Genomic DNA, 25,008 nt, shown 5'->3' with positions numbered 1-25,008 from the left:
AAATATATATATGGTAAAATAAGCAAGTCGTTACATATTATCCCTTGTCTTAATACCATCTTAATTTTTATAATTCTATCTGTGACGCCCCGATTTTTCATACCAATTTTTTTTCCATATAAACCACACATATTGGCCACGTCAACCACTGATACCATATTACATAACCCGACCTACAAGTGGGTACCAGGTATACATCATACACACATACATAATCCTAACAGCGAAAGTCATTTTATATTCATATATACATCCCACAGCGAATACACATACCAGAGTACAAAACCATCCATAAATACAAGTCTAATACAAAATCTCTAGGAAACTAAACCTCCTTTGCTTAAAATACTCACCCTGGCTACTCAGGGTATCAGCTCCCCTCTATCTCGGAGCTCTATCACCGAGTCTATCTCGGTTTCCTAAAATATTTAATTGATTGGGTGAGACACATCTTAGTAAGATAAAATAAATTATCTACAGTGTGTGGCAATATGAGATTCATTATATCATAACATATAAGCATACCAGTGTTAGTATTTCCTGAGAAAATATATCATTCCATATTTACTATCATATAAATATTCAAAATAAGCTTTCAAAAAACTTTTATTTCCATTTCCAAAATCATTAAGTATAACACAAATTTACCTACGAAGTTCCTGAAAATAAGGAAGCTTACCCGCTCATACAAGCAGTTTTCCTCTGCCCTGATATTGTTTGCAGTCTAACCCGATTAACTCAGATTCAGCTACAACTGATACTTATCAGAACGACTCAAGGGGCACAACGACTCTACTATACGGCTCAACCTACTGTTACACCACACGCTCTATGAGTCTATGTGGTTGCACTGCTTCACTAGCAACAGTACTGTGCTCTCAATATCATAACCCATCATTAGGGTTTCCATATTCATCCATCAGGGTTTTCACTGCCACATATCAACAATCAATATGTGGTATTGGCATTTCATCCATCACATGTCTGTATTCCCTGTATGGAATTCTACATTTCATTTCTCATAATTTAGTATTCATATTGTAGAATTAACGGTGCAATATTTTCATTTCCCATATCCACATTTCTTATCATCATGTTTCATATGTTCACATTCCTCATATTCATATTGCAAAATTTTGCATTGCAATATACACATTTCAAAATCAGTATTCTCAACACATTTATCATTTCAATAATACTTCCCTAGTTCATGATTCATTTCACCACATTTTTATTATATAAATATCTCTTTTCACAAATATTCAGTATTTCTCAAAACACATTCATATATTTCACACTTCCTCATTTTCTTAGAAAATACATTTCCTGCATATTTTACTTCCATCATTTTCCCACAATTCAATTCTCATATCATAACACATTTCAATATCACATATTTCACAGGATAATTCATTTATCCCAGTTTAAATATTTCCCAACATAATTCATATGTCACACAAATTTCATCTGATATTTATATTATAAATAAATTTCAAGTAAATTATCATATACCATTTTCACATATTTTCCAACCCCTAATTTTCATAAAAATATTACTATAATTTTTTCCCCTTACCTGATTTACTGAGATGCTCACAACAACATCCAATTTTGACAATCCTTGGTGTTCCGAACTCAAAAGCTTAAAAATCATATTTTTACCAAATCAATCAACTCATTTCCCACAATAATTTCAGTATAATACTACCTACATTTCAAGTACTCCAAACAACTCATAATACCCTTAAATCTTTTACTTACCTTGATTTTGGGATGGTGCCCAAGTTGGCCTAACCAACAATCTACTCCAGTAGACTTGTAAAGAATCTTCCCAGGAGTAATGCGGTGGCTTCCGATCGTCAAACCGACGAGAATCGAAGCCGGAAATGAAGAGAGAAGGTAGAGAAGACGATTTTTGAGAGAGAGAGGGAGAATGGCTGCATGAAAATTTCGCTGAAATCCCGAGATTTGTGTATTTATGAAATGCGGATTCATCGACCAGACACGTCACCTCGTTGACGAGTCTATGAAGAAAGTTCGTCGACGAGCCCAAGAAGGCTGCTTGTCGACGAGACCTTGCTGAGTCCTTTTTGAAAAATCTTTTTCTCTCCTTTCTTGTGTTTACTTCATTTCTATAATTCTTCAAATCTCTACACTATCCTTTGCTCTAATTACATCCACAACATCTTTTAAGTTTTTGTCTATAATAATGTCTACTTCATTCTTATGTTTTTCTTTTTTAATGTACTAAAGTTTAAATCCTGATTTATCGATTTCTCTAACTTTCTCCCCCACTCACTTAGTTTCTTGAAGGCAAATTATTCTTCTAATCATTGTATCCATAATTTCCATGCTTTTATCTGTAAGTGTCCCTATATTCCAAGTTGTTAATTTAATCCTAATTTCCTGAACTAACGTCTTTACCTGTCCACGTCCATAATGATGCAGGAACCCTTGCATATTTGACATCGTACCCGGGCGCCGACACGGCGTGTCGCTTCGGGATGATGACCTAGCCCACCCTCGCCCACTTTTTGCAACACCCAGGTGGTTCAAGTGCAACGCATTGCTCGTAGGGGATGTCCCAACAAATATTCGGTAAGGATATATATCATAGTGATTTGACAAATTTTGCGCTGACTGTCAGCAACCTAACGCAACCCTGCTCCTTTACCCGGGCTTAGGACCAACTGTGTGTGAAAAAATTAGGACATTAAGTGCATACAAAAGGAATTAGATCATTATAAAAAATGAAAAATAAAATATTGAACCAACTAAAAACTAATAATTGCACAACAACTTTCTATTAAATCAATTAACAAAACATCAAATAAAATATAATCATGAATCACATGGTCCAATGAAAAGTGTAGATGTCCTATAATTTCCTTTAAGTTAACTAAATTTATAAGATGTTTGTGTGCTTCTTAGGCTTACGAGGATTTTTATTTATAAAATGTTAATAAGTCGTATATTTTGTACATAATACTCATTCATCAACCCCTCAATTAGAATTTGGAAGGAAAATATGAAGAAATTTAGAGGAAAAATAAAATATATATATTAAATTAATGAACAAAAATTTAATTTTACACATCATTAATGATGAATTTTTCTTAATGTATAATCATATTGTAGAATTTTTTTTTTGAAAATATTATAGAGAGAAAATATAATGAAAAGTATGTTTCTATTCGTTTTCGCTACAATTATTTTCTCAAAATAAATAAAAAATTTTAGAAAAAATGTAGAGCATTGAGTGTGCCCTTTTGCCACCGCATGCCCGCCTTCTTGCCTCTTTACCCCACCTTGCACCGCCACTAGATCTAGTGTTGCTCCACCAAAATCCCCTCTCTCCCTCTCAATCAATATTTTAGTATGATTGAAGGTACATGCCCACAACTTCTAAACATTCGTATTTAGTTTGAGTAAATAATTGTAGGAAAAGTAAAAGTTGTCGAGATGAGAATATTTAGATGGATGAGTGGTATAACATTGAAAGATAAATTAAGAAATGAACAGATTCGTGGTAAGTTAAATATAACTCCTATAAAAGATAAAATAAGGGAGGGACGACTCAAATGGTATGAACACTTGTAACGTAGGTCACATAATGCACCTGTAAGGAATAATGACTTAATTAGTGTGGGGGGTAGTAGAAGGGTTAGAGGTAGACCTAAAATAACTTGGGAGGAGATAGTGTATAATGATTTAATATCTTTGAATCTATCAAAAGAAATAGTTCATGATCGCATAAATTGACGAAAAATAATTTATAAAACAGACTCAAGTTAGTGGAACTAAGGTTTAGTTTTATTGTTGTTGTTGTAAATAATTGTAGGAAAAATGAGGAGTTAAAGGGCATATAAATTTAATTAAAAAATAATTATGAACTTATGATTAATTAATAATGAGGCTTTGAAATAATTACGAGGGATCATAGAGATATTTTTTTATATTTTAGAGTAATTATCAATGAATAATTATGGGGTGTTTTTGGACAATTATATAGTTGTAAGGTCATTTTAAATAGAAAAAAATTCTCTTTTTTAAAAGTAAAGATTTTTAAAATAATAAATTAATTATTAATTATGAATAGTTATGGCGTGTTTTTGGATAATTATATAGTTGTGAGATTATTTTAATTAAATCGAAAAAAATTCCATTTTTTTAATAGTAGAGATTTTTAAAATAAAAAAACCCAAAAAATACCGAAATTTGCAGTCTTGCAGAGCCCTCTCTCTCTCTCTCTCTCTCTCATCGTCTGCGAGGACGTGCAGTGTAAGCTATGGCTAGGGCTCCAAGCAAGCATGGCCGCGATCAGGCTCTGGTATATTTCATCGTTTTCTTTTTTCATGTAATGTTTTTGTAAGAGATGTCTGATTGATTTCAATGGTTTCGAGGTGTAATTTGCTGGTTAATTCTACGGTTTAGCTTTTGTAGGACTTGAAATTTAGAGCAGAAGTGCAGAGTTTAAACAAGAAAAATCTATTCACATTTTGTATTTGTTTTCGGGATTCTGTGTTCTTCGTAATGTATTCATTTCTGCGAAAAAATTCCCTTGCAACTTGAATGAACCGCGGAGCTTTGAGAAGGGTGTAAGTGTTTTATCTTAAGTTGGAGTTTGCGTAGCTATGTTTAAATGATGAATTTGAATGCCCGTTTTGTTTTTATACCATAAGTAGATGATGGGAAGGGTGGTTCTAGCAATTTATGAATTCGTCAGACATGTGAATGTGCAAGGATATCTCATTAAATTTGATCATTTTCATCTGAAGCAACTTATAAGTACAAATACTGATTTTTCCCTTGGCGTAAATGAGTTCGTTCTCTTTTACTTGTCTTGTTATATCCTTTAGGATTTCCAGGGATTTTTGAATAACTTACAAGATTGGGAGCTCTCTCTCAAGGACAAAGACAAAAAATTCAAAGCAGAAGCACCTAGAAACGAAAAAATGGTAACTCTTTCACCCCCAGGTTTTTTTATGTTCATCATTTCCCTCTAACTATAAGTAAGAAGTGGGTAAACAATATATTCTTTTATTTGAGGATCTTAGCAATATGATCATCTACCATGGTGCCTTGCTCAACAGCTTAATTTATGGACATGTTTCCTAGTTTTTTTAGTTCTCACATTTTTCATGTTTAGGCTGTCCATTGGTATCATTTTCAATTTTCTGTGTTCATTTTTTTCTTTGGGCTATATTCATTGGTTAATGCGCTTAAAAAAAATTCACTATGCATGTTGATGTGGAGCTGTTACACTATAATTACAACAACAACAGCAAACCAAGCATTAAGTCTCACTAGGTGGAGTCAACTACATAAATCTCTTTTTCCCAATTTACATGATCATGAGCAATTTGGTCTAACAAATTCATGACTATTAAATCTTTATTCATTATGTCATTTCAAGTTATTATAGGTTTACCTCTATCCCTCTATTGCCCCTCACAGTAACTAGCTCGTTATTTCTTACTTGCGCACTATTTGGCTTAGGTTGTAGGTTCCAAAACCATCTGAAGCGTCCCTCCCTTATCTTATCTTCTACAAGAGTTATGCCTAATTTATCGTGATTATGTTCATTCCTTAATTTATCTTTTAATGTTATGTCATTCATCCATTTTAGAATTCTCATCTCAGCAAATTTTACTTTTTGAGTATGTTGTTTCTTAGTCACCCATATAGAATAGTTGGTCTTACAACTGTCCTATAGAACTTCCCTTTTAATTTTACGGGTATTCTATAATTACATAGCATGCTCAAAGCACTTCTTCATTTGCCCAACCTGCTTTAACTCTATACATTACATCTTCTTCATATTTTCCTTTAGCTTGCATAGTAGATCCAAGGTATTGAAATCTACTAGTGTTATTGATTCTTGATTATCAAGTTTAACCTTTTCTCTAATATTCCTCCTACTATGATTGCAATTACATTTCATATATTTTGTCTTATCTCTACTTATCCTAAAACTTCTAGATACTAAAGTTTCTTTCTGTAATTCTAACTTAGGCCACCCCTAGTCAATCAAGACAATATTATCTGCAAACATTATACCGTGGAACCTCATTTTAGATATTCCTAGTAAGTTAATCCATCATTATAGGAAAAAAAAAAAAGGGCTCAAAGCAGATCCTTTAAGCATATTTAATATTGTTAATTCCTATAATATTCATTAATTATTTTTATCTAGGCGTCATTGGTCTAGTCTAAGTATTCCATTCCTAACTCTAACTTTACTTGCATATTTGTGGAATCATAAAGCTGGCTCCAAAGCCGTACAACATTTTCTCTTTTCATGTTTGCTTATCAATTTTAACTTGCTCGAATTTTCTGTTGAGAAATCACCCAGTGGCACCTATAGCCTCCGTGGCTGTGTCAATGTGCGAGAGGATTTCTCGCCACTAGATGCCCTTGCAGTTAATCCTAATGTGAGATACCTGATTCAAGGAAGCTTACAATCTTTCCACCACGCATGCTGTGTTAAACTGATTGAGGTGCAATCAAAGCTAGGTTTTCCTTTGGATACTTATAAATGGCTGCGAGGACCAAAAGAGGAAATTTTGGGTGAAGAGCTCGGTCTTATGCAACTGTTGTGATGTCGCATGAACAACAAGGGAAAATTTGAAACCTTACAGGGCTAGTTCTTCAGACAAATAAAGAAATCTAATTGGGTACAGAAGGAGATGTTCACACAATTAAAAAGGATGTTATAGGGGATAGGAAAAAGACTAACAAGTTGAAAATGGAATTGGTTAGAGTAGCTTCTTCAGTCCATTTGATAAAGGGGGTAGGTTTTAGGGGCAGAGGTAAGGGGAGAATAGTTAAAAAGAGGTTGTAATAGAGTTAGTCCAAATATTCTATTATTTTAGGAGTCTAAACTGGGAGATGTAGATACCTTGTTTTTTAGGAGTATATGGGACCCTTGTCTCAATATTTAAAGAGTGGATGTCTTTCCCTTCTTCAGTAGCCCCTAGGGGTTAGATTGTAGCTTGGGTACCGTCTTTTCTATGTTTAAAGATTGATCTTTGGGTTTTTTTCTTTGTTGAGGAAATTTATTTGTTTATATTTTTTAATTCAGGTCTGACAGGGCTGCTACCTTTGGAATGTGCACTTGAATAATAGTAGTTTTACTTGGGTAGCTTCTGGGAATAGATAGGCCTCATCTGGCATTTGACATTCATATATTTCTGTTCAACAATGTTTGGGAAGATTTGTTTCTAAATGTTGTGCAAGAGGTTCTGATTAGGCCTATAGCTAATTATTGCCTGGTACTCTTTGATTTCAATCCTATTCAGCGAGTCCTTAGTACTTTTAGGTTCTAAAATGCTAGAGCAATGGATGAAGGAGGTGTTTGGGAATACTAGAAAGTAAAAAATAAAAAAAAAATAATTTCTAAGATTGTTGGGTTGTATGGGCAGGAGGGTCTATATACAGGGGGAAGAGAGCAGATTGTGTTAAAAAAAGAGGGTCAAGTGGGAGAAGGAAAGGGATTGTAGTTCTCTTTTATTTCATTGGGTGGCTAATTGGAGGAGGAGGAATTATAAACCAAATGAAGGATCACAAACAGTTGGGAGTTAGATTCAAGGAGAGTAGTGAGGGACCATTAGGGATGAGATAATGCATTTTTATCAGTTGCTATATATTGATGAGTGCAAGAATAGGTTGACGTTGGACAATCTTGATTGGAGACCCATTGGGCAGCTATTACTAATTGGCTGGAAAAGGCCTTTTGAAATAGAGGAAGTTAGGAGGACTGTGTTTGATGTGGATAGGTGTAGGGATAAAGTGCCAGACTCAGATGGTTTTACGATGGCCATATTTTAGGATAGTTGGGAGGTGTTACAAGATGATGGCATGAGATTTTTTGGGGGCATTGATCATAGTGGGGTGGTGGGAAAGAGTGTGAGGTCAACCTTTATAGCCCTTCTTTATAAGAATGATAGGTTGAGAAGGGTGAAGGATTTCTGGCTGATTAGTTTGGTGACCAGCATTTACAAGGCTTTGACTAAAGTCTTGTCTAAAGACTTAGGAAGATGTTCAAGGACATGGTGACAGTGGCTCAATTATATAGAGAAATTTTTAGATGCATTTATGGTGGCAAATTAGATGGTTGAGGATGTGAGAAGGAGCGGCTAGAAGGTGTGGTTTTTAAAATGGATTTTGAAAGCGCAATATGGTAAATTGGGGATTTCTTGATAATTTGATGTGAAAAAAGGGCTTTGGAGCAATGTGAAGAGGGTGCCTTAGATCTACTGATATGTCTGTCATTGTTAATGGTCAGCCTAGGGACTTGTTTAGTGTTTCTAGGGTGTTGAAGCAATGGGATTTGTTATCTCTCTCTCTCTCTCTCTCTCTCTCTCTCTCTCTCTCTCTCTCTCTCTCTCTTGTTTACTTTTGTAGTTGATGGGTTGAGTAGGTTGATTTTGCATGCTCAAGATATTGGGGTGATTAGGGGTCTTTGGATTGGGAGGGAGGAGGTGGAGGCGTCTCATCTTCAGTCTACAATATTATTTTCTTCTTGGAGAATAGTGTTGGGAAATTATGCAAGGTTCTCACTTTATTAAGAACTTTTGAAAAGATTTAAGGTTAAAGATAAATTTGTCCAAAGGTAGGGTGGCAGGCATAAATTTGAGTATTGGTGAATTAGAGGTTTTCCTGTATCTAGTTGGTTGTGACTTTTTGGCTTGGCATTCATTGTATCTAGGTCTTCCTATAGGGGCTAATCATGCCTTTTGGGATCTGGTGATTGAGAGAGTAGGTTGTTGGAAGGTTGAAGGAGGGCTTGTTTATGGTAGAGGGAAAAGATTACTCTTATCAGTGCCAACCTTTATTATATACCCATTTATTTTTTGTCCCTTTTTAGAATCCTTGTGAGGGTGGCTGGGATCTTTTGAGAGAATTATGATAGATTTCTTTGATCTAAGAGGGATCACATTGTTAGTTGGGGTGTGCCTGGGAGACCTAAATCTGAGGGGGACTGAGGCTTACCATGCAAGTCCCTGGAAGTTTGTTTCCTAGGTCGGCTTTCTCTTCTTTCCTCTTACTCATTTAAAGTTGAGTAATGGTAATAGAATTCATTTTTTGGAGGATATTTGGGTGGGAGTGATTTCGTAGGAGCTGTTGGTGCCTCATCTTTTTAGACAACCTACTGTTCATAGTGCACCAATTTTAACTTTCTTTTTAGAGGGGGGCTCTCTTTCATGGGACTTCCATTTTAGAAGTCTCAATGAAAGAGAGGTTGATGAGCTTTACCTCCTTACTGAGTGTGCTAGATTCTTTTCTTTCTGTTGTGACTCGTGAGGGGAGATGCTTGGCCCTGGATTGGGTGTCTTCAAGGTCTTCTCCTTCTAAGTTTTTCCTTTTCTTCTAAAATCTTTAATTCCTTGCCTTTTCCCTTTGATAAATCTGTTCAGCAAGCAAAGGTTCCTTTTATGGTTTGTGCTTTCATCTAGACTCTTGCTGTCAATGTGTGATTAATACAAATGACATGCATTCTCTGGCCAGATATTTGTATGCGGTGCCATGAGTCAGATGAGACCAATGTTCATCTTTTTATCCATTTTTGGGTGGCGAAATACCTTTGGAATGCTCCGTTCTCATATTTTGGGGAGGCATGAGTGGCCCTGCAAAATGTGTATGATTTATTGCTGCTGAGATTTCAAGATTTTTGGAAATAGAAGAGAAAGGGCTTATGGACTTGCCCTGTGAATGCCATTTTTTTGGGCTCGTTGGCTCGAAAGGAACACAATAATGTTCAAGAATTGGAAGACTTCTCCAATTTTTCTTTAGGAGAAAGTTACTTTTCTTGCTTCTTTCTGGACAAATTCTTTTGGGGTTTTTGGGGATTTATTGCTGTATGATGCTCAAAGGGATTGGAAGGCGGCCTTGTTGTAATTATTTGCTCTAGAGGATTCTTATCCTCCATCTCTTGTACTTTTTTAGTCTTTAATGGAATTTTTGTTATCTGAAAAAAAGGGTGCTAAATAGAATCCTGTTCTATATGCATTATTAAATGTGCTTTCTCTGCTCACTGTTTGTTTGTTTGTTAGTCTGTTTTTAAGTTTTAACAAGTGGCAAAGTATTTCTATCAAATTTTACTTTTTCTAATTATTTCTTTCGTTGTAGTATTGGAGTTTGGTAATCTATGAAACAAGACATTTTGATGAGTATTCATTTTTTATGTCATCTTCTCAGAAGATTGGAATAGTTGACCAGGATAGAAGATCCACTGGGAAAACTCCCTCAGTGGATTATTTAAGAAGTAATGCTGGACAACATGAGTACCTGAGGAATTATGATCCCCTAACAAGTTTATCAAGCAGTATGACTGAAGAGAATTCTCCTGATGCTGCTTCAGAGAAAGAGCAGGTAACAGTTTTGCCTTAATTATATGTTAATGATTCAGTTTGTTGTGGCACAACTAGATCTTGTATATGTTTAGCTTGCCATTTTCTGAAATTACAGGGAAATGAGTATTTTAAGCAGAAGAAATTTAAGGAAGCAATTGACTGCTATTCAAGGAGCATTGCTTTATCACCTACTGCAGTAGCTTACGCAAATAGGGCTATTGCCTATCTCAAAATCAGAAGGTGAGTTTTACGCAGAGCACACTATCATTCTTTTAACTACAAAATTTAACCAAATAAAATGTTTTTTTTGTGGTTTTATAATTGAACGTGTTGAACATTATTGCTGATAAAATGAGTTGGACGTGATGTTTCTGTATAAATTACAATTAATCTATTAATGGGTTTGATTAGATAATCTGTACCATCCAGTTTTCACATCTTTATTGAACCATTATTGTTAGATTACTACTGAACCTAAAACTGTGTGTGTATGTGCATCTGCCTGTCTCATTGCGCAGGTGAGTGAGTGAGAGAGAGAGAGATGTGATGTTTCTGTATAACTTACAATTAATTTTTTATTGCATTTAAGGAGATATTCTTTACCATCCAGTTTTCGCACCCTTTATTTAACCATTAAGCTTAAGCAGTTAGCTGGTGTACCAGCAATCTCTATGTGCGCGCGCATGTGCGCATGTAGTCTATTAGGCTATTCAACACACCTCCTCATGTGTGACCCCATCGTGCAGATGAAAAGGCAAATATACGAACTTGAACAGATGAATGTGTACAAACAGAAGTGCACTATAGTAGATATAAACGCGGAAAACACAAATAACAAGACATGAAGAAAGGCCAAGGTTCTTTTCAAAGTTTAGGGATTTGTTTGGTGCATGATTCTCAACCAAATAGTACTGGTGAGGCTTTATGACCTAATGTGTGGTATATGTAAGCAAAGCACTGTGGCAAATGCTCATCTTTTCTTGCATTGCACTTGGGGGTCGTCAAATGTTCTTTTTTAGCATTGGTGAGGGCTGGGGAGTTTTAGGTGTGCCTGTTTTCTGTGCAGGAGTTGTTTCCTTTGAAATTCCAAGGTTTGGGTCTAATGAAAGAATGCAGGATTGTGTTGAACACCACTTTGCTTGCTATGTCTAGTGAATTTGGTTCAAGAGGAATTTGAGGCTCTTTGGGGAATAAGGATATAATTCTTCCTTTTCATTTGCTTTGAGATAGAGTGCTCTTCCTAGCCTTGCTTTGGTGCTTTGGCAGGAGTTCCTTCGAGTCATATTCAAATCTGAGTTAAATTTTGTTCTGTATACTCTTTTTTCTTTTCATTTTTTTTTTTTTTTATGCAAATGAACTTTTTGTCCTTCGTCTTGTGCATTCTCTCCCCCAACCCCCTCTTTCTCTCTCTCACACACAATAAGTCTTTTTTTTTTTCCCAAAATGCTTGAACCCAGGACCTCCTAGGATCAAAGCTCTCATGCCACCACTTGACCCAAAAGTTTAGTCTATTAGGTGGTGGACCAACATTGTATATTAATTTATTCAATAATTATCAAATATACTGAGCTGCATAGAGATTTTGATGCCTTAATTCCTGTAACAAGTTTTGTTTTGTTTTTTTTTTGTTTTTGTTTTTGTTTTTCCTTTCCCAGTGAAAGGAATGAATACATATCTAGTGGACTAAGAGCAGCACTTGTGGAAAAAATCAGACAATTGTGAAGGGTGGGTAAGCTTTTTCAGTACATGCACCATAGACCTGATAACATGCTAGTGAGAAAGAGTGACGTAGTTATTAAAGGTTGGGAGAGGGGGAGAGATGTGGAATTATTGGATTGTGTTGTGAAAACACTTGTGGCACTAACTGTCAGAGGATGTTTTCCTGGATCATGCAGAGCAAAGAAGAGTAATTCAAATAACAACCCCACGTAGTGGGACCTAAAATACTTTGTTGTAGTACAATTGTTTTAAATTAATATTCATCAAAATTTGGGGGGGTGGGGTTATCTCATATAAGGCTGACCTTGGGTATTAGACGAAAATCAAATCTATGTAATTCTGCGGCAATTATATAACCAATGGGCAACCTAGTGATGTCATTCATGTAATCTTATCGAGAACATCAGCAAAAAGTAGACAAACCCAGTTCAACTTACTATTAGCTCCTTTATGATTAATTAGGAGTCAGCTTTTTAGTTTGCATTTCTGCAGCAATTAACTAATGGGTAACCTTGTCATTTCATTCATGTAATCTTATTGAGAACAATAGAACGTCTGCAAAAGGTCGACAATCCTAGTTCAACTTAACATTGGCTCCTCTGTAATTGATTAGGACTTTATTAAATCATAGTGTCTTAATAAAATGTAAAAGATACTGCAAGTGGTTCCTTGTGTTTTAATCATTCAATTAAAGATTGTGGAATGAGGGAAAGTTGCATAGAATGTTAAGAGTGTAGGTGGGTGAATTTCATGTACTTGAAATTTGTAAAGCATTTGTAACATATAACAAATAAAGAAAAATTTGCCAATTTCCAATGAAACCTAATCATCAAATAAGCATTCAGAATTGGGTGGTTAGCTTGTTCCCAAATAAATTTGGGTGAAGGTTAATGAATTATTTATGAGTTTTTACAGCCAGAAAACATTGCAATGTCCATATATTTGGTTCTGTGCATCATAAATTGCCCAGAAGGTTACACATTTTTTCCCTTTTCTGCTATTACTTGTTAGATTTCAAGAGGCTGAGGATGATTGTTCAGAAGCCTTAAATTTAGATGACCGCTACGTAAAAGCATACTCCCGCCGAGCGACAGCTAGAAGAGAACTCAGAAAACTAAAAGAATCCATTGAGGGTATGTCAAAGATGATGTTCTGTCTTGTTTACGCAAACTTATTAAGTAATAAGTATGCAGACTGCTTTTCCAGTCATTGCAGTAACTTTGATTTTTCTGACATATTAAATGTAGCTAACTACAGATTCTGAGTTTGCTCTGAGGTTGGAGCCTCACAACCAAGAGATCAAGAAGCAGCATGCTGAGACAAAATCTTTGCTTCAGAAGGTAACAATTTCACCTTGTATATCTGCTGTGCTGCTACTAATTTGGCGCAGGACCAATTTGTGGATCAAGAAGTTGAACATGCTGATATAGGTTTTAATAATTATAGGACAGAAAAAACTCCAAGCAATTGTTATAGTATCCTAGCAGTAACACAGCCATTGCATGTAGATTTATCCTTGCTAATTTTTAAGTTTCTGATCATATTTGCTAATTTTATCCTAGAAGTTTGTGTGAACATGCTGATAGGTTTTAAGAGTTGATATTTATATATCTTATTCTGAGATGACTTGTTTGTGATTTTACTTGTGGATGTCCCATGTCTGTATTTTTCTCCTGATTAACATTCTTAAATGTTAACACCTGTTTGCATTGTATAATTTTTGTTTGCTCCTCTTTGATGAAATCTTTTTTTTGTCTGAACCTTTTTTGTTTTTGTGGTGATTGTCTATCTAGGCTATCTGCTAGGAATCCAGAGACTGATGGGACAGGTGTTTTTTTAATGACTAATGTCTAAAAGACATATTATAATGTATATTCTGTTAAATATTTCTCTCTTTCTAAAGTTCACTTTCTTATTTTTATTAAAAAATGAAGTGTATTGTATTAACTAGAAAGAAATCTCTGCAATCGGCCCCTCTACAAAGGATGCAAACATTCTTGAGCTGCCAACAGAAAAAAAAAAATAGCAAAACAACCTACGCATACATAGAATCTAAAACCTGAAAAGAAGAAATCCTGACTCCTGAAGCAAGCTCAACAACAATGATCATTTAAAAAAGATGATGGCAAGTGCATTTGACTATTCTTTTCTTTCAGTGATGGCCAAAAGAAAGCATGGGGAACACCTTAATGTTTCCTTTATGTGCCGTTTGGTTCATGGGATCTAGGATGCCCTCCAGCCTTATTTCTGGGAATCACGATATCCAGAATACAGGATCCTGTATTTGGTTCAAAAATACATTACATATTGATTCTTGGAAACATAGCATGCCCATTTATTGATGGCAATAATGATAAAATTACATTTTCCAAAATATCCTCAAGTTGAAAGAGTGCTGCTTCTCAAAAAAGGAAATACTTGTGTATAATATTTTAGCTCAAAATTCAACAAATAAAGTAAAATACATTAAAAATTACTCAATTTGTCAAAAATATAATATTGAAAACAACAATTAAAATAAGTGGAAGACGTTGAAGTAGAAGTAGCTATGGAAAGGAGAGAGCATGAAATTGGGAATGAAATAGGTTATAAACACGTGATGGTATTTTTTGATTTTCAAAATGTATTTATGGCCATTTTTTGCCACTTCATACATTTTTGGTGATTCCCATTGATTGGGAGTCCAGATATACCCATGTATTTAAGTGGAAATGGGATGTCGGTGTGTGAAGAGCATTGTGGGAGTATGTAGCATTCCTGGGAGTGAGTTTCACTCTTATAAGATGCAGACCAAATGTTGGAATACCTGGGAATCAATGAGGATTCCACTCCCAAGAATCATGGGTTGATTCTGTGAACCAAACTCCACGTTATAGGCTTTTTTCTCGCATAAATTCTCCAAGTGAACATCAATCAATCATGGAATGAAGTATTGCTGAACTAATCATGGAAAGGGCAAGTAAGAAGGTCTAATCTCACTCGAACCCAATAGTAGATAAATATATGATAAACTGGCTCCCTTTTTTTTTCTGCATAAACACCAATTCCTATAAATGAGAAACTCGATTGTCGAACATCTATTCTGCATCATCATCCATGTCAAAAGAGCCACCTTTAGGTAGCCCAAACCTTTTTATTTGGAAACATTGTTACTCTATCCTTATTAGAATTTTACAAAGGGGGGAAATTTTTTTCAAAAAACACCACACACTTCTTTCTTTGCTTCCCTATTACCCACAGCCTTCCAAAAAAGTCTCATGGATCTTTGTTTTCTCAACACTATCTAATTGGAAAAATTGTGGAAATATAACATCATAAGTAAAATTTTGGCCATTTTTGGTGTATTTGATGTGGATAAATGCCATAATCTTTTGTGAACTTGGACACTCAACTTAACTTGCTTTGGAATGGAGTGGTGTTTCCTGTGTTGCTATGCGGTTTGGCAAATGGTTTCTTTCTAATCTACCTCTGGAAGATTTACAGCAGGGCTGGTTCCTTTGCTTGAGTAGAGTTGATTTGTAATCTTTGTTTTCTGGGACTTTTAGTTTGTTCTTTTTGTTTTGTTTTGGAGGATATCTTATCCATCTTGTTATCCTTCTTTTTCTTGTTGTCTCTCTCTAGCAAATTTCTTTGTTTGTCAAAAAATGTAAAACCTTCTCCCCCTAAATAGCTAGTTTCACCTATTCATTCTCGATAGGGCAGTTTTCTGAAGAATGGGTCAATGAAGTACAATCTGCGGAACCTTTGGCTAATTTTTTGGGTAGTATATGCTAACATATATTGGTGATTTGGTGTGGCTGATTTGAGATGCTGATTGGAGGATATCTTATCCATCTTGTTTTCCTTCTTTTTCTTGTTGTTTCTCTCTAGCAAATTTCTTCGTTTGTCAAAAAATGTAAAACCTTCTCCCCCTAAATAGCTAGTTTCACCTATTCATTCTCGATAGGGCACTTTTTTGAAGAATAGGTCAATGAAGTACAATCTGCAGAACCTTTGGTTAAATTTTTTGGGTAGTATATGCTAACATATATTGGTGATTTGGTGTGGCTGATTTGAGATGCTGACAAGCCTGACATATGTTAAAAACAAGGCCAGTTAACCAATGATATGTCATGGTTGCATGCATTAAGCATTCTGACCTGCTATGCTTGTTGAGTATTTGCCACATCATCTAACATTCTAACCCATGTTAGAAGATCTGTTAAATACCACTTTACATAAAAGCTTAGGTTGTTAGGTTGTGGGCCAACAATGTATATCAACTATCAAGCTTTAAAACTCCCCTGCATGTGCATCCTGACAGCATGTGGAAAGAGAACACACACAGTAGATAAGACCCATTAAGGAAATGAAGTCATTTTTTTTAACACCACACAAGAAACGTGAGCAACAAGACTAGAACCCAGTACCTCCTAGTAACCAGCTCTGATACCATGTTAGATTATCACTTTACCTAAAAGCTTAAGCTGTTAGGTTGTGATCCAACAATGTATATCAAGCTCTTAACAAGATGATTAAATGAGAAATGGGGAAAGGCTTTGTAAATTAAGTGCTGTACGTATGAGATAGAGCCATGGGAAAGTAGAGAGAATTTCTACAATTGTTTTGAGTAAATTAGACACTGGAGGTTTGAGTGAATATTTCACATTAGTCTAGGCCATTAATCACTTTAGTATTGCATTAGTTGTTTCAGGAAGTTCTTGCTTCAGCTCTTCCTAATGGCGCATTGAAAATTAAGGATCTTGATTATATATAGGATTCAAGGAATGCATACAAACTTATTTCTTTGTCAATCTAAGAAAATATGAGGATAAACTTTAAACCTATTTTGTGTCATATGAAAATTGATCTTTCAAGAATTGCTTTATAGATTTCTTGTGGTGTCATAATGTCATTATTATTTGGGTTGGATGTGACAAATATTTTACCAAGCCAGTGGGGCAGTTAGCATATCTTACATGCATGACTGCTCTGTTTAGTATTATTTTAAACTTGTCATTTCCTCATTGATAACAGGCATTTTTACATATCATCAAACTTAGCAAACACCATCTCAACATATCTTGATTGACCTATTGATGTAGGACAAGAAGCCAGACCATGGGTAATCCCTTGTTGGATATTAATTCAAAAGAATTGGGTAAGGGATTGCTGGGTTTTAGTTAATAGTTATTGTGTGTTTGCTTTAATTAATATAGGATTATGTATATTTGGGGGCGTGTTTGTAATAATTGTGTATATTAGGGTTTCTTTTGTAAATACATGTATCTTTAGGTGTATACGTGTAAGTTCTTGTATTTTAGACTTTCTTATAAATAGGGTGTGAAGGCCATTTAAGAGTGAGGTTATTATTGAATTGAATTGATAATGAAGTGTGATTTCTCCCCCTTGTATTTCCTTCCTTCTCTTCTTATTCCCCTCTCCTCTCCTCTCTCTCCCCCAAATAATGTGTTGGCTTTAGTTCCATGGTGCTGTCCTGCATCATTTGGTGTCAAGAGCCCAACTATGATATCCATTCTTTCAATTCTGTCCCTTTTTTCCTTCCAATCATTTCTCTTCTTCCTTTCCTTCTTCCCTTCTCTTGTCCGGTCTCACTTATTCTCCTCTTTCCTCACTGTTTCAGTACTTCCTGTTCTGCATTCTCTTCCAATTTCTAATATCTGTTCTGGCCCTGTTCCGTTCACTCATTTTTCTGTTCTGACATTAACCCCCCCCCCCTCTTTTTCTCTGTTCTGTCTTTCCCCTTCTTTTTCTTCTTCTTCTTCTTCTTCTTCCCTCAAGTACCTTTCTCTTTCCCCCTAACTCAATCTTCTTCCTCCTTTTCTGTTCATTACAACCCTCTATTTTCCCTTTGCAGTCGTCAAAATTCTGCAGAGCCAAAAACCAGTGTGCTTGCAGTGTTCTGTAACTTCTCATAAGAATTACAATCGTGCCCCTCAGATTCAAACCCTAACTTCCTGCCATCATATCACAGCACCAACCACTCCATCAAAAAACAGATTCTTCTGGAAGGCTCTCCTCCGAAGTTTCATCATTTTCTGACCAGCTGTGTGGAAGACGTGCCAACCAAAAATTTCCCGCTGCCAGTCCCTCTTAAATCCCTAAATTCTTGTGCTTTTCTTATCACACCACCACCACCACCATTGCAATCACCAACCCCTGATCTACCTACTCCTAGAGTTTTATTGTTAGTGACTCGCTGCTTGCAACTCATGCACCCCACATGCTGGCAATGTGCATGATTGGACCAGAGTCTCCTGCATTTTCCCGTTTTACAGAAAATTGTCTCCATCCACAAAAATTTGGGTTTTTTTTCCATGATATTTTGATCTGCAGCATGATATTTCTTCTGAATGTATACAAGATATATTGCAAGCAAGTGCAATAATTTGATAAGAAAAGCTAGAAATTGTGACTGCCTGCATCAAGAATCAGTTTTTTTTTTTTTTTTTGGGGGGGCTGCATTTTGAGAATTTTCTTAGGGGATTTGTTTCATTTCTGCATGCTACTCAAGATTAAAGGTGAATGGAGATGGTTCTTGAAAACTTGAAGTCAAATTTGTGGTTCTACACAAGTAGATAGAGATTGTGGGCAAATTTGGTTGAGGACGTTTGATGATATATAGTTGCAGTATATATATGCATAAATCCAGCAACATGGTGACAAGTTATTGGAAAATGGAAGTCCATTTGTCAAACTTTGGGCACAATTTCAAATGGACAAAGTTTGACAAATGGATTGTGGTTTCTTGCATCACTGAAACATTGGCTGTTGAAGAGTCCAAGCTTTCTTCTTACTTCTAATCCTCTTTGACATTTCAAAATTCAGAATGAATTTTTTCTGATTGGGGGAGATTTGATGTAGGAGAAGAAGCCAAACCATGGGTAACCCCTTGTTGGAGACTTGTTAAGAAGAGTTGGGTCAAGGGATTGTTGGGTTTAGGGGGCTTGGTTTGTTCTGAATTACCTCTAAATAGAGGTCACATCTAAACTGGTTCTCTAAATAAGTGAACCGGTCAGATATCAAAGTGTAAGGTGGTAGCTCTGAATTTTCTTAAAATTTCTATAATAGAATCAACATGGAAACATGTCTAATTCAGATTCAAAGGTCTTTTTTCCAATTGTATCCCTTACAAAAAATGAAAATGATAAAAAAAAGAAAAAGAAACTCAATACTGAAGTGATTAAAATCAAAATAATAAATTGTATTATTTTTATTTATAATTATTAATTAAATATATGATAAAAAAATATTATTTATGTTAAATTAAAAACTTTATCTTCCGTAATTCCTCATTAATTTTATCAAATATTCATACTATTAAGCATTGACAAGGTTAAAATTAAAAAACAATACATATTCAGATATTAGATATCAAACAATTAAAAGAATTCAAATTTTGGATTTAGTGACCGGTTCAAGTTCAATTCAGAACTGGTTCATGAAATCATATTTGAATTTAGTGTTCAACACTTAACACTTAATTTTACCAAAAACCTCCTTAATTAATAGTTATTGTGTGTTTAGTTTAATTAATATAGAATTATGTGTATTTGGGGGCTTGTTTATTATAATTGTGTATTTTAGGAGTTCTTTTGTAATTCCATATATTTTTAGGGGGCATATGTGGAATTTTGTGTATATTAAGCTTTCCTACAACTAGGATATCAAGGTCATGTAAGAATGTTATTGTTGAATTTGAATTGATAGTGAACGTGTGATTGTGGCCCCGCCCCCCCCCCCCCAATCTCCTTCCTTCTCTTCCATCTTTTTCTTCTCCCCCTTTCTTCTCCTCTCTCTCTCAAATTATATGTTGTCTGTAATTCCATGATGCTGCCTTGCATCACCTATCCTACTAAAATCATGCCAGATAATTATCTTTACAATTTAATAAACCATATGTTTTAGACCTTTTAAATTGGCTGCCTCATAAGGCCAATGGCTTTTGGAGCAAGTATACAAACATCAAATATTGATATACTGGCTGTCTAAGTTAGCGACCTGAAATTTGAGAGCAAAATGAAGTGCAAAACAAGCATTGGAGACTGAAACTTGTTCAACACTATGCATTGTTCTGTAAGTAGCACAGCCTAAAATGCTACAATACTTATATTTTCTTAAATTTATTTTGATAATTTTTTTATATCAATAAGAAAACTACAGTCCTAAAATGCTGCAATAATTGTGTTTACATTTGATAACTGTGCTTGCTAATGGTGAACACATAGTTACTACTTAGTAGGAAACACAGTACCCTAACAAATTTCAAACCTGTATTGAGTATGAATATCTCAAAACATGGATTATTTTGGTTTTTGATAGCTAAATCTAGTGACCTGAAGTCTCAAATGGACATTTTTCATGTCATTTTATTTGTAAAATTGGCGAGCTGCCACCTGCCACATTATAATTTTCTTCCAAGTCATTACAAATCTACTTCACCAAATAAAATATCCATTAAATTTAGGAACACCTCAATACCCTTTTTTCAATATATGTGTCATTAATATATTCTTCTCTGGCATATCTATAAGAGGTATACCTGAGGGTACAACATTTTAGGGCATATGTTGTGCTGGGATACCATATGTTCTGTGTTCTGGTAACTGATTTGTAAAGTGAGAACCCAAGAGCATCAAACTTGAAATCAAAACTAAGAATGTTTAGAGTGGGAAAAAAAGCCACCAGCATATGACAAGATATTGTGGTTAGGTTGCTTGGGCTTCATGTTGAATGGTGTGTCTGGCTTGCAATTGAGGTTTGTTTCTTGCCAGCAAAAGTTTTAGTTTCCCACAAGTACAGAGGCACAACTCAGTGCATCACAAATGAAGGATGCATGTGTGGTGGACAATTGATTCATGGTCAAATTTGTCTTCAATATGTGAATTTAACCATTATAATCCATGGTTAAGATTTAGACTCAAAACAGTTAATTATCAATGGGTTAATCTCATGGTCCAAAGACCACCAAACCATATGGATGAATTTTGTTGTTATTACAATGACCATCATAATGTGGAACAATGAGCATGCAGTAGTGCATATATTATTTGGATTGATGATTTATGTGAAATCCAGAAATGTTGTAAAAAGTGGACATTGTAAAGATTTTCGTATTTGAGCATTAATTGCCTTTCTGTTTTCTTCTTCATCTTCCCACTTGGGTCACCCACATTAGGATGCCTTTCAAAGGCTTGTTATTTTACATCAATTCAGCCCCTTAGAAGTCATCGAATCATTCTTTCTAGGTGATTCTTCAAAAGGCATGTGGAGCACAAAGAAGCTCTGTACAAGGAGCTTCTGTAAGTGGTTCTCAAAGGACAGGCACTGGTGCAACTCAGGAAGATCATACAAAGGTATAAAAGGGTTTTGTTTTGCTTTTGAGTGGTGTAATTTATTTTTGAGAAAATTTACTTCCCGAGGTGGAAAAAAATTTTTCAAGGAAAAAAAAACAAAAAGGCAGCTGAGCCTCCTTTTTTTTTTGTTTTTCACTTCATCATTTCATATAGTTGCCTGAATTTTATCTTCAGAACATGCTTGGATTGAATATACCTAAGCTTTGAAGTCTGATAGCAGGAGAACATCAAAAAAATTCCTACAAAAACATCCTTCTCTGTGGAGGAAGTAGAAGGCATGAACATGGATGTTGAAAACAGAGAAGCAGTACAAGAAGTGAATGGCTTGCGTGGTGATGCTGTTCAAAGTTCTGGTTTGGTAAGTTTTTGATGTTTATAACGAGATCCTTGTGCAACTAGATGTCGGTCATGGATTGATCTCACAGGATTTTAATTTTCCTTGATTGATCCATTAAAAAAAATTCTTTTTAGGCTCCACAGTTCGCATTTCCCTTTTCTCCTTTCAGTTTATCCTTTCACATTCCATCTATTACCAACTCTTTTGTGGACCTAAATCATGCAGCTATGACATATTTCCCTAGATCCTTGCCTGGGGAATGGATTCTCAATTGACCAATCCAACTCCAATGGTCCATCTTCTGCCCCTAGTTAATTATTGTTAAATTACATTGTTGCCCTGGTTCCTGTGCTTAAAACTGTTACTCTTATCATTTGATGAGTATTGTTTATAAGCAGCAACAACATTATGATTTATGATTGCTTAATGCAGTAATTATTTGATTGGTGTCATTTTTAGGCTGCCATAGCATCGGTGCTATATGATCTATTTATTGTTCAGCTTCCTATCAGTTAAAATTTAGACAGATGTTTAGTCTTTGGTAGTTAGTTGTGTTTATGTGTTTTAAGGATAATAATTTTTAAAAATAAAAAAAATAAAAATGTTTAACTTCATCTGAAACTTTAGATTTTTTCTTTTTTCCTTTTTGTTTTGATTGATAATATGGAATCCAAGGTTTCCAGCTTCCCTTATTCTTCACCTCCACCTGCACCCCTGGCTTTTTTGCCACCACTTAAGAAATCCTCTTCATGAAATATATGCATGCTTAGGACTTTCCTTGGATTTTTTTATGCAGAGATGGTTTTCTTTGAATTGGAAAGTTATATGTCCCATCAGATTCAATTCCATTTGATATTCTAAATTTTCCATCGATTACCAGTCTGCCACTGCCTCTTTCCCCCCTCTATACATTTGCCACACCTGCTTGATGATGTTTCTCCTCTATATCATTCACAGGGAAACCAGAGAACTTGCCACAAAGATTTAGAAGCATCAGTGCAAGACCTTGCTTCTCGAGCAGCTTCTCGAGCTATGGCTGAAGCTGCAAACAACATCACGCCACCAAATTCAGCTTATCAATTCGAGGTTTCTTGGCGAGCACTCTCTGGCGATTCTGCACTGCAGGCTCGTTTTTTGAAGGTTTGCTATTGTGTTACACAGTTTAAAGTGATTAATGTTTGAATATGTTACTATAGTACAGGTGTGACTTAGCCAGAGAGTTCTTGCACTTTTTGCCTGGTCCCTTGGGTTTGATGGACATGTACTTGGTTGCCCAACAAAATAATTGCATAAAGTTTGCTGGTGACCATGCCTTTCCTAGCTTCTAAAATCCAATTCTTGAGGCCTTACCTAGCAAACTTAAGCTTTTTGGTGTATCAGAGCCTCTATGACTAAAGGTTGAGGAGTTCGAATCTCATTGCCCCATTGTTAATGTTAAAATTATAGTAAAATATATGCTTAGCCTATACTTTATACACTCTTCAAGCCAAATGGGCTTTCAAATGTGGGACTCTGTTCGAGAGATATTAAAACTATTCATAGGGCCTCATCTAACAAGCCTAAGCATTTAGATGAATCTCTTTTTGGTTGCATTGTTCTCTTTTGGTTGTTTGTTGTTGGAACTGATTTATTTTTTATTTTTTATTTTATTTTGCATGATTAGGCTACATCACCAAATGCACTACCCAAGATATTCAAAAATGCCTTGTCTGCTCCTTTATTGGTTGGCATCATTAGGTGTCTTGCTTCCTTTTTCATGTAAGTGTATACGTTCGTGGTGTTTATTTGGAGAATGCATGGGTTTGTGTTTGAGATAAATTAAGCACTTATTGCGCTTCTAATCTGTTCTTTTGCAGTGAAGAAATGGATCTGGCCATCAACTACTTAGAAAATTTAAGCAAGGTGTCAAGGTTTGACATGATTATCATGTGTCTTTCATCCGCAGACAAGGCTGGTATGCTTACAGTAATTAATCCTTCATAAAAGAATATATGAGTTTTTGGTTTTTTGTGTTTAGAGGGGGGTGGGGGGGGGGAAGAGAGAATGCATGTGCCCAAACACATGTGTGTGTGTGTACACTACAAACTAGTATAAAAACAGCTGGTATCTTAATGTTGAATCAGGTTAAACAATGGATTATGTTTCTCTCTATACGTAATTGTCTCAGTTTCAGTGAATCTAGGTTTATCCTGTAATGCTGCTTAACAATAACATCATGGCATTTACTTTCACCAATAAGATACAGCATGCTGCAATTCACAGCAATCGTATGAATTAATGTTAATTACTAATCTTTTTGTCTCTTATTTTAAGAAGCAATTTGTGGTAAATATTTTTAGCATTGTATTTGAGGAAAATCATGAAAATCGATTGACTGACTTGCATTCCCTTCTCACAGATATCCTCAGGATATGGAATGAAGTATTTTGTGGGGAGACAACGCCAACTGAATATGCGAATGCACTTAATAAACTACGCTTGAGGTACTGCCCCAAATGTTGAACGATTCATGACTTGGGGAAAATGTAATTTACTGTCAAAGAGTTCCCTAATGGTACCACTTCTCAAAGGCTCTACCACTGCTTTTGGTTTCTAAACTGTACTAAGTGGACTTCTGGTTCCTGAGGATTCATTACTTTTGGTAATGTGTCAAGGTGTTCCTCTAGTTATTTGTCATTTAGTGAGATTCAACGAGGATGATTTTATATAAGACAAGAGAAGATAGCGTGGGGGGTGGTTGGGCTGTGTTTGGTTTTGTTTTGCATTTGTTTTTAATTTATTTTCTTTTTCTTGGGGAGAAAAACTGCCTGACCAAGCCATGGGATGTGAGCTTTCAAAATGTGTATGGGTGTCTACGCAGAGATCGTTGATAGTAGAAACCCTTTGATTTGTGGATAATTGATGTTGTTGAGTTTAGAAGTATGAATTTCGGATTTTGAATTTGAATTTGAGTGAATTTGAACAAATTTTATTATAATTTTATATTATATCTTATTCAAATTGGATAGGACCTCTCAAAATGGCGTGATTGAATTTGGATTTGTTACATTTTAGAAAATATTTTCAGTTATTTTTTTTGGTTTTTGAAATTTTATAGGAGGAATTTTAAAAGCTATAGCCTTATCTTTTTTGATAAAAAAATTAAATGAATATTAGAAAATAAGGCGACACATTTATATACTTTTGAAAAAAAGAAAAATATTAAACTATTTTGGTCTTGAAAAAAATATTAAAAAAATGA

General features: G+C 35.2%; 1 protein-coding gene across 2 annotated transcripts; it reads left to right on the top strand.

The window, feature by feature from the left end:
• The first annotated feature begins 4,154 nt into the window (after nt 1–4,154).
• LOC131152895 (uncharacterized) lies at nt 4,155–24,713 on the top strand. 2 transcript variants are annotated; one of them, XM_058104843.1, is made up of 12 exons: nt 4,155–4,330; nt 4,860–4,958; nt 10,201–10,374; nt 10,471–10,595; nt 13,086–13,207; nt 13,332–13,414; nt 21,323–21,430; nt 21,651–21,788; nt 22,725–22,907; nt 23,431–23,525; nt 23,624–23,721; nt 24,166–24,713. In XM_058104843.1, the coding sequence occupies exons 1-12, from the start codon at nt 4,289–4,291 to the stop codon at nt 24,267–24,269; spliced, it is 1,371 nt and encodes a 456-aa protein (XP_057960826.1). In that variant the 5' UTR covers nt 4,155–4,288; the 3' UTR covers nt 24,270–24,713. The 2 variants fall into 2 exon arrangements, with proteins under 2 accessions (XP_057960826.1, XP_057960827.1); XM_058104844.1 differs by lacking the exon at nt 4,860–4,958.
• Nucleotides 24,714–25,008: the final 295 nt, after the last annotated feature.

Source organism: Malania oleifera, chromosome 4, assembly GCF_029873635.1.
Source record: "Malania oleifera isolate guangnan ecotype guangnan chromosome 4, ASM2987363v1, whole genome shotgun sequence".
NCBI classification, from domain to species: Eukaryota; Viridiplantae; Streptophyta; class Magnoliopsida; order Santalales; family Ximeniaceae; genus Malania; species Malania oleifera.
The sequence above is the reverse complement of the archived record's forward strand: the minus strand, read 5'-3'. Positions and strand labels throughout refer to the sequence as shown.

What these genes read in the sequence shown, in the direction of transcription:
- LOC131152895 (XM_058104843.1), top strand. Translation starts at nt 4,289, where the DNA reads ATGGCTAGGGCTCCAAGCAAGCATGGCCGCGATCAGGCTCTG. An exon ending in ACTAAAAGAATCCATTGAGG is followed by an intron (nt 13,208 to 13,331) that starts GTATGTCAAAGA and finishes AGCTAACTACAG; the next exon opens with ATTCTGAGTTTGCTCTGAGG. An exon ending in TGCAGGCTCGTTTTTTGAAG is followed by an intron (nt 22,908 to 23,430) that starts GTTTGCTATTGT and finishes TTGCATGATTAG; the next exon opens with GCTACATCACCAAATGCACT.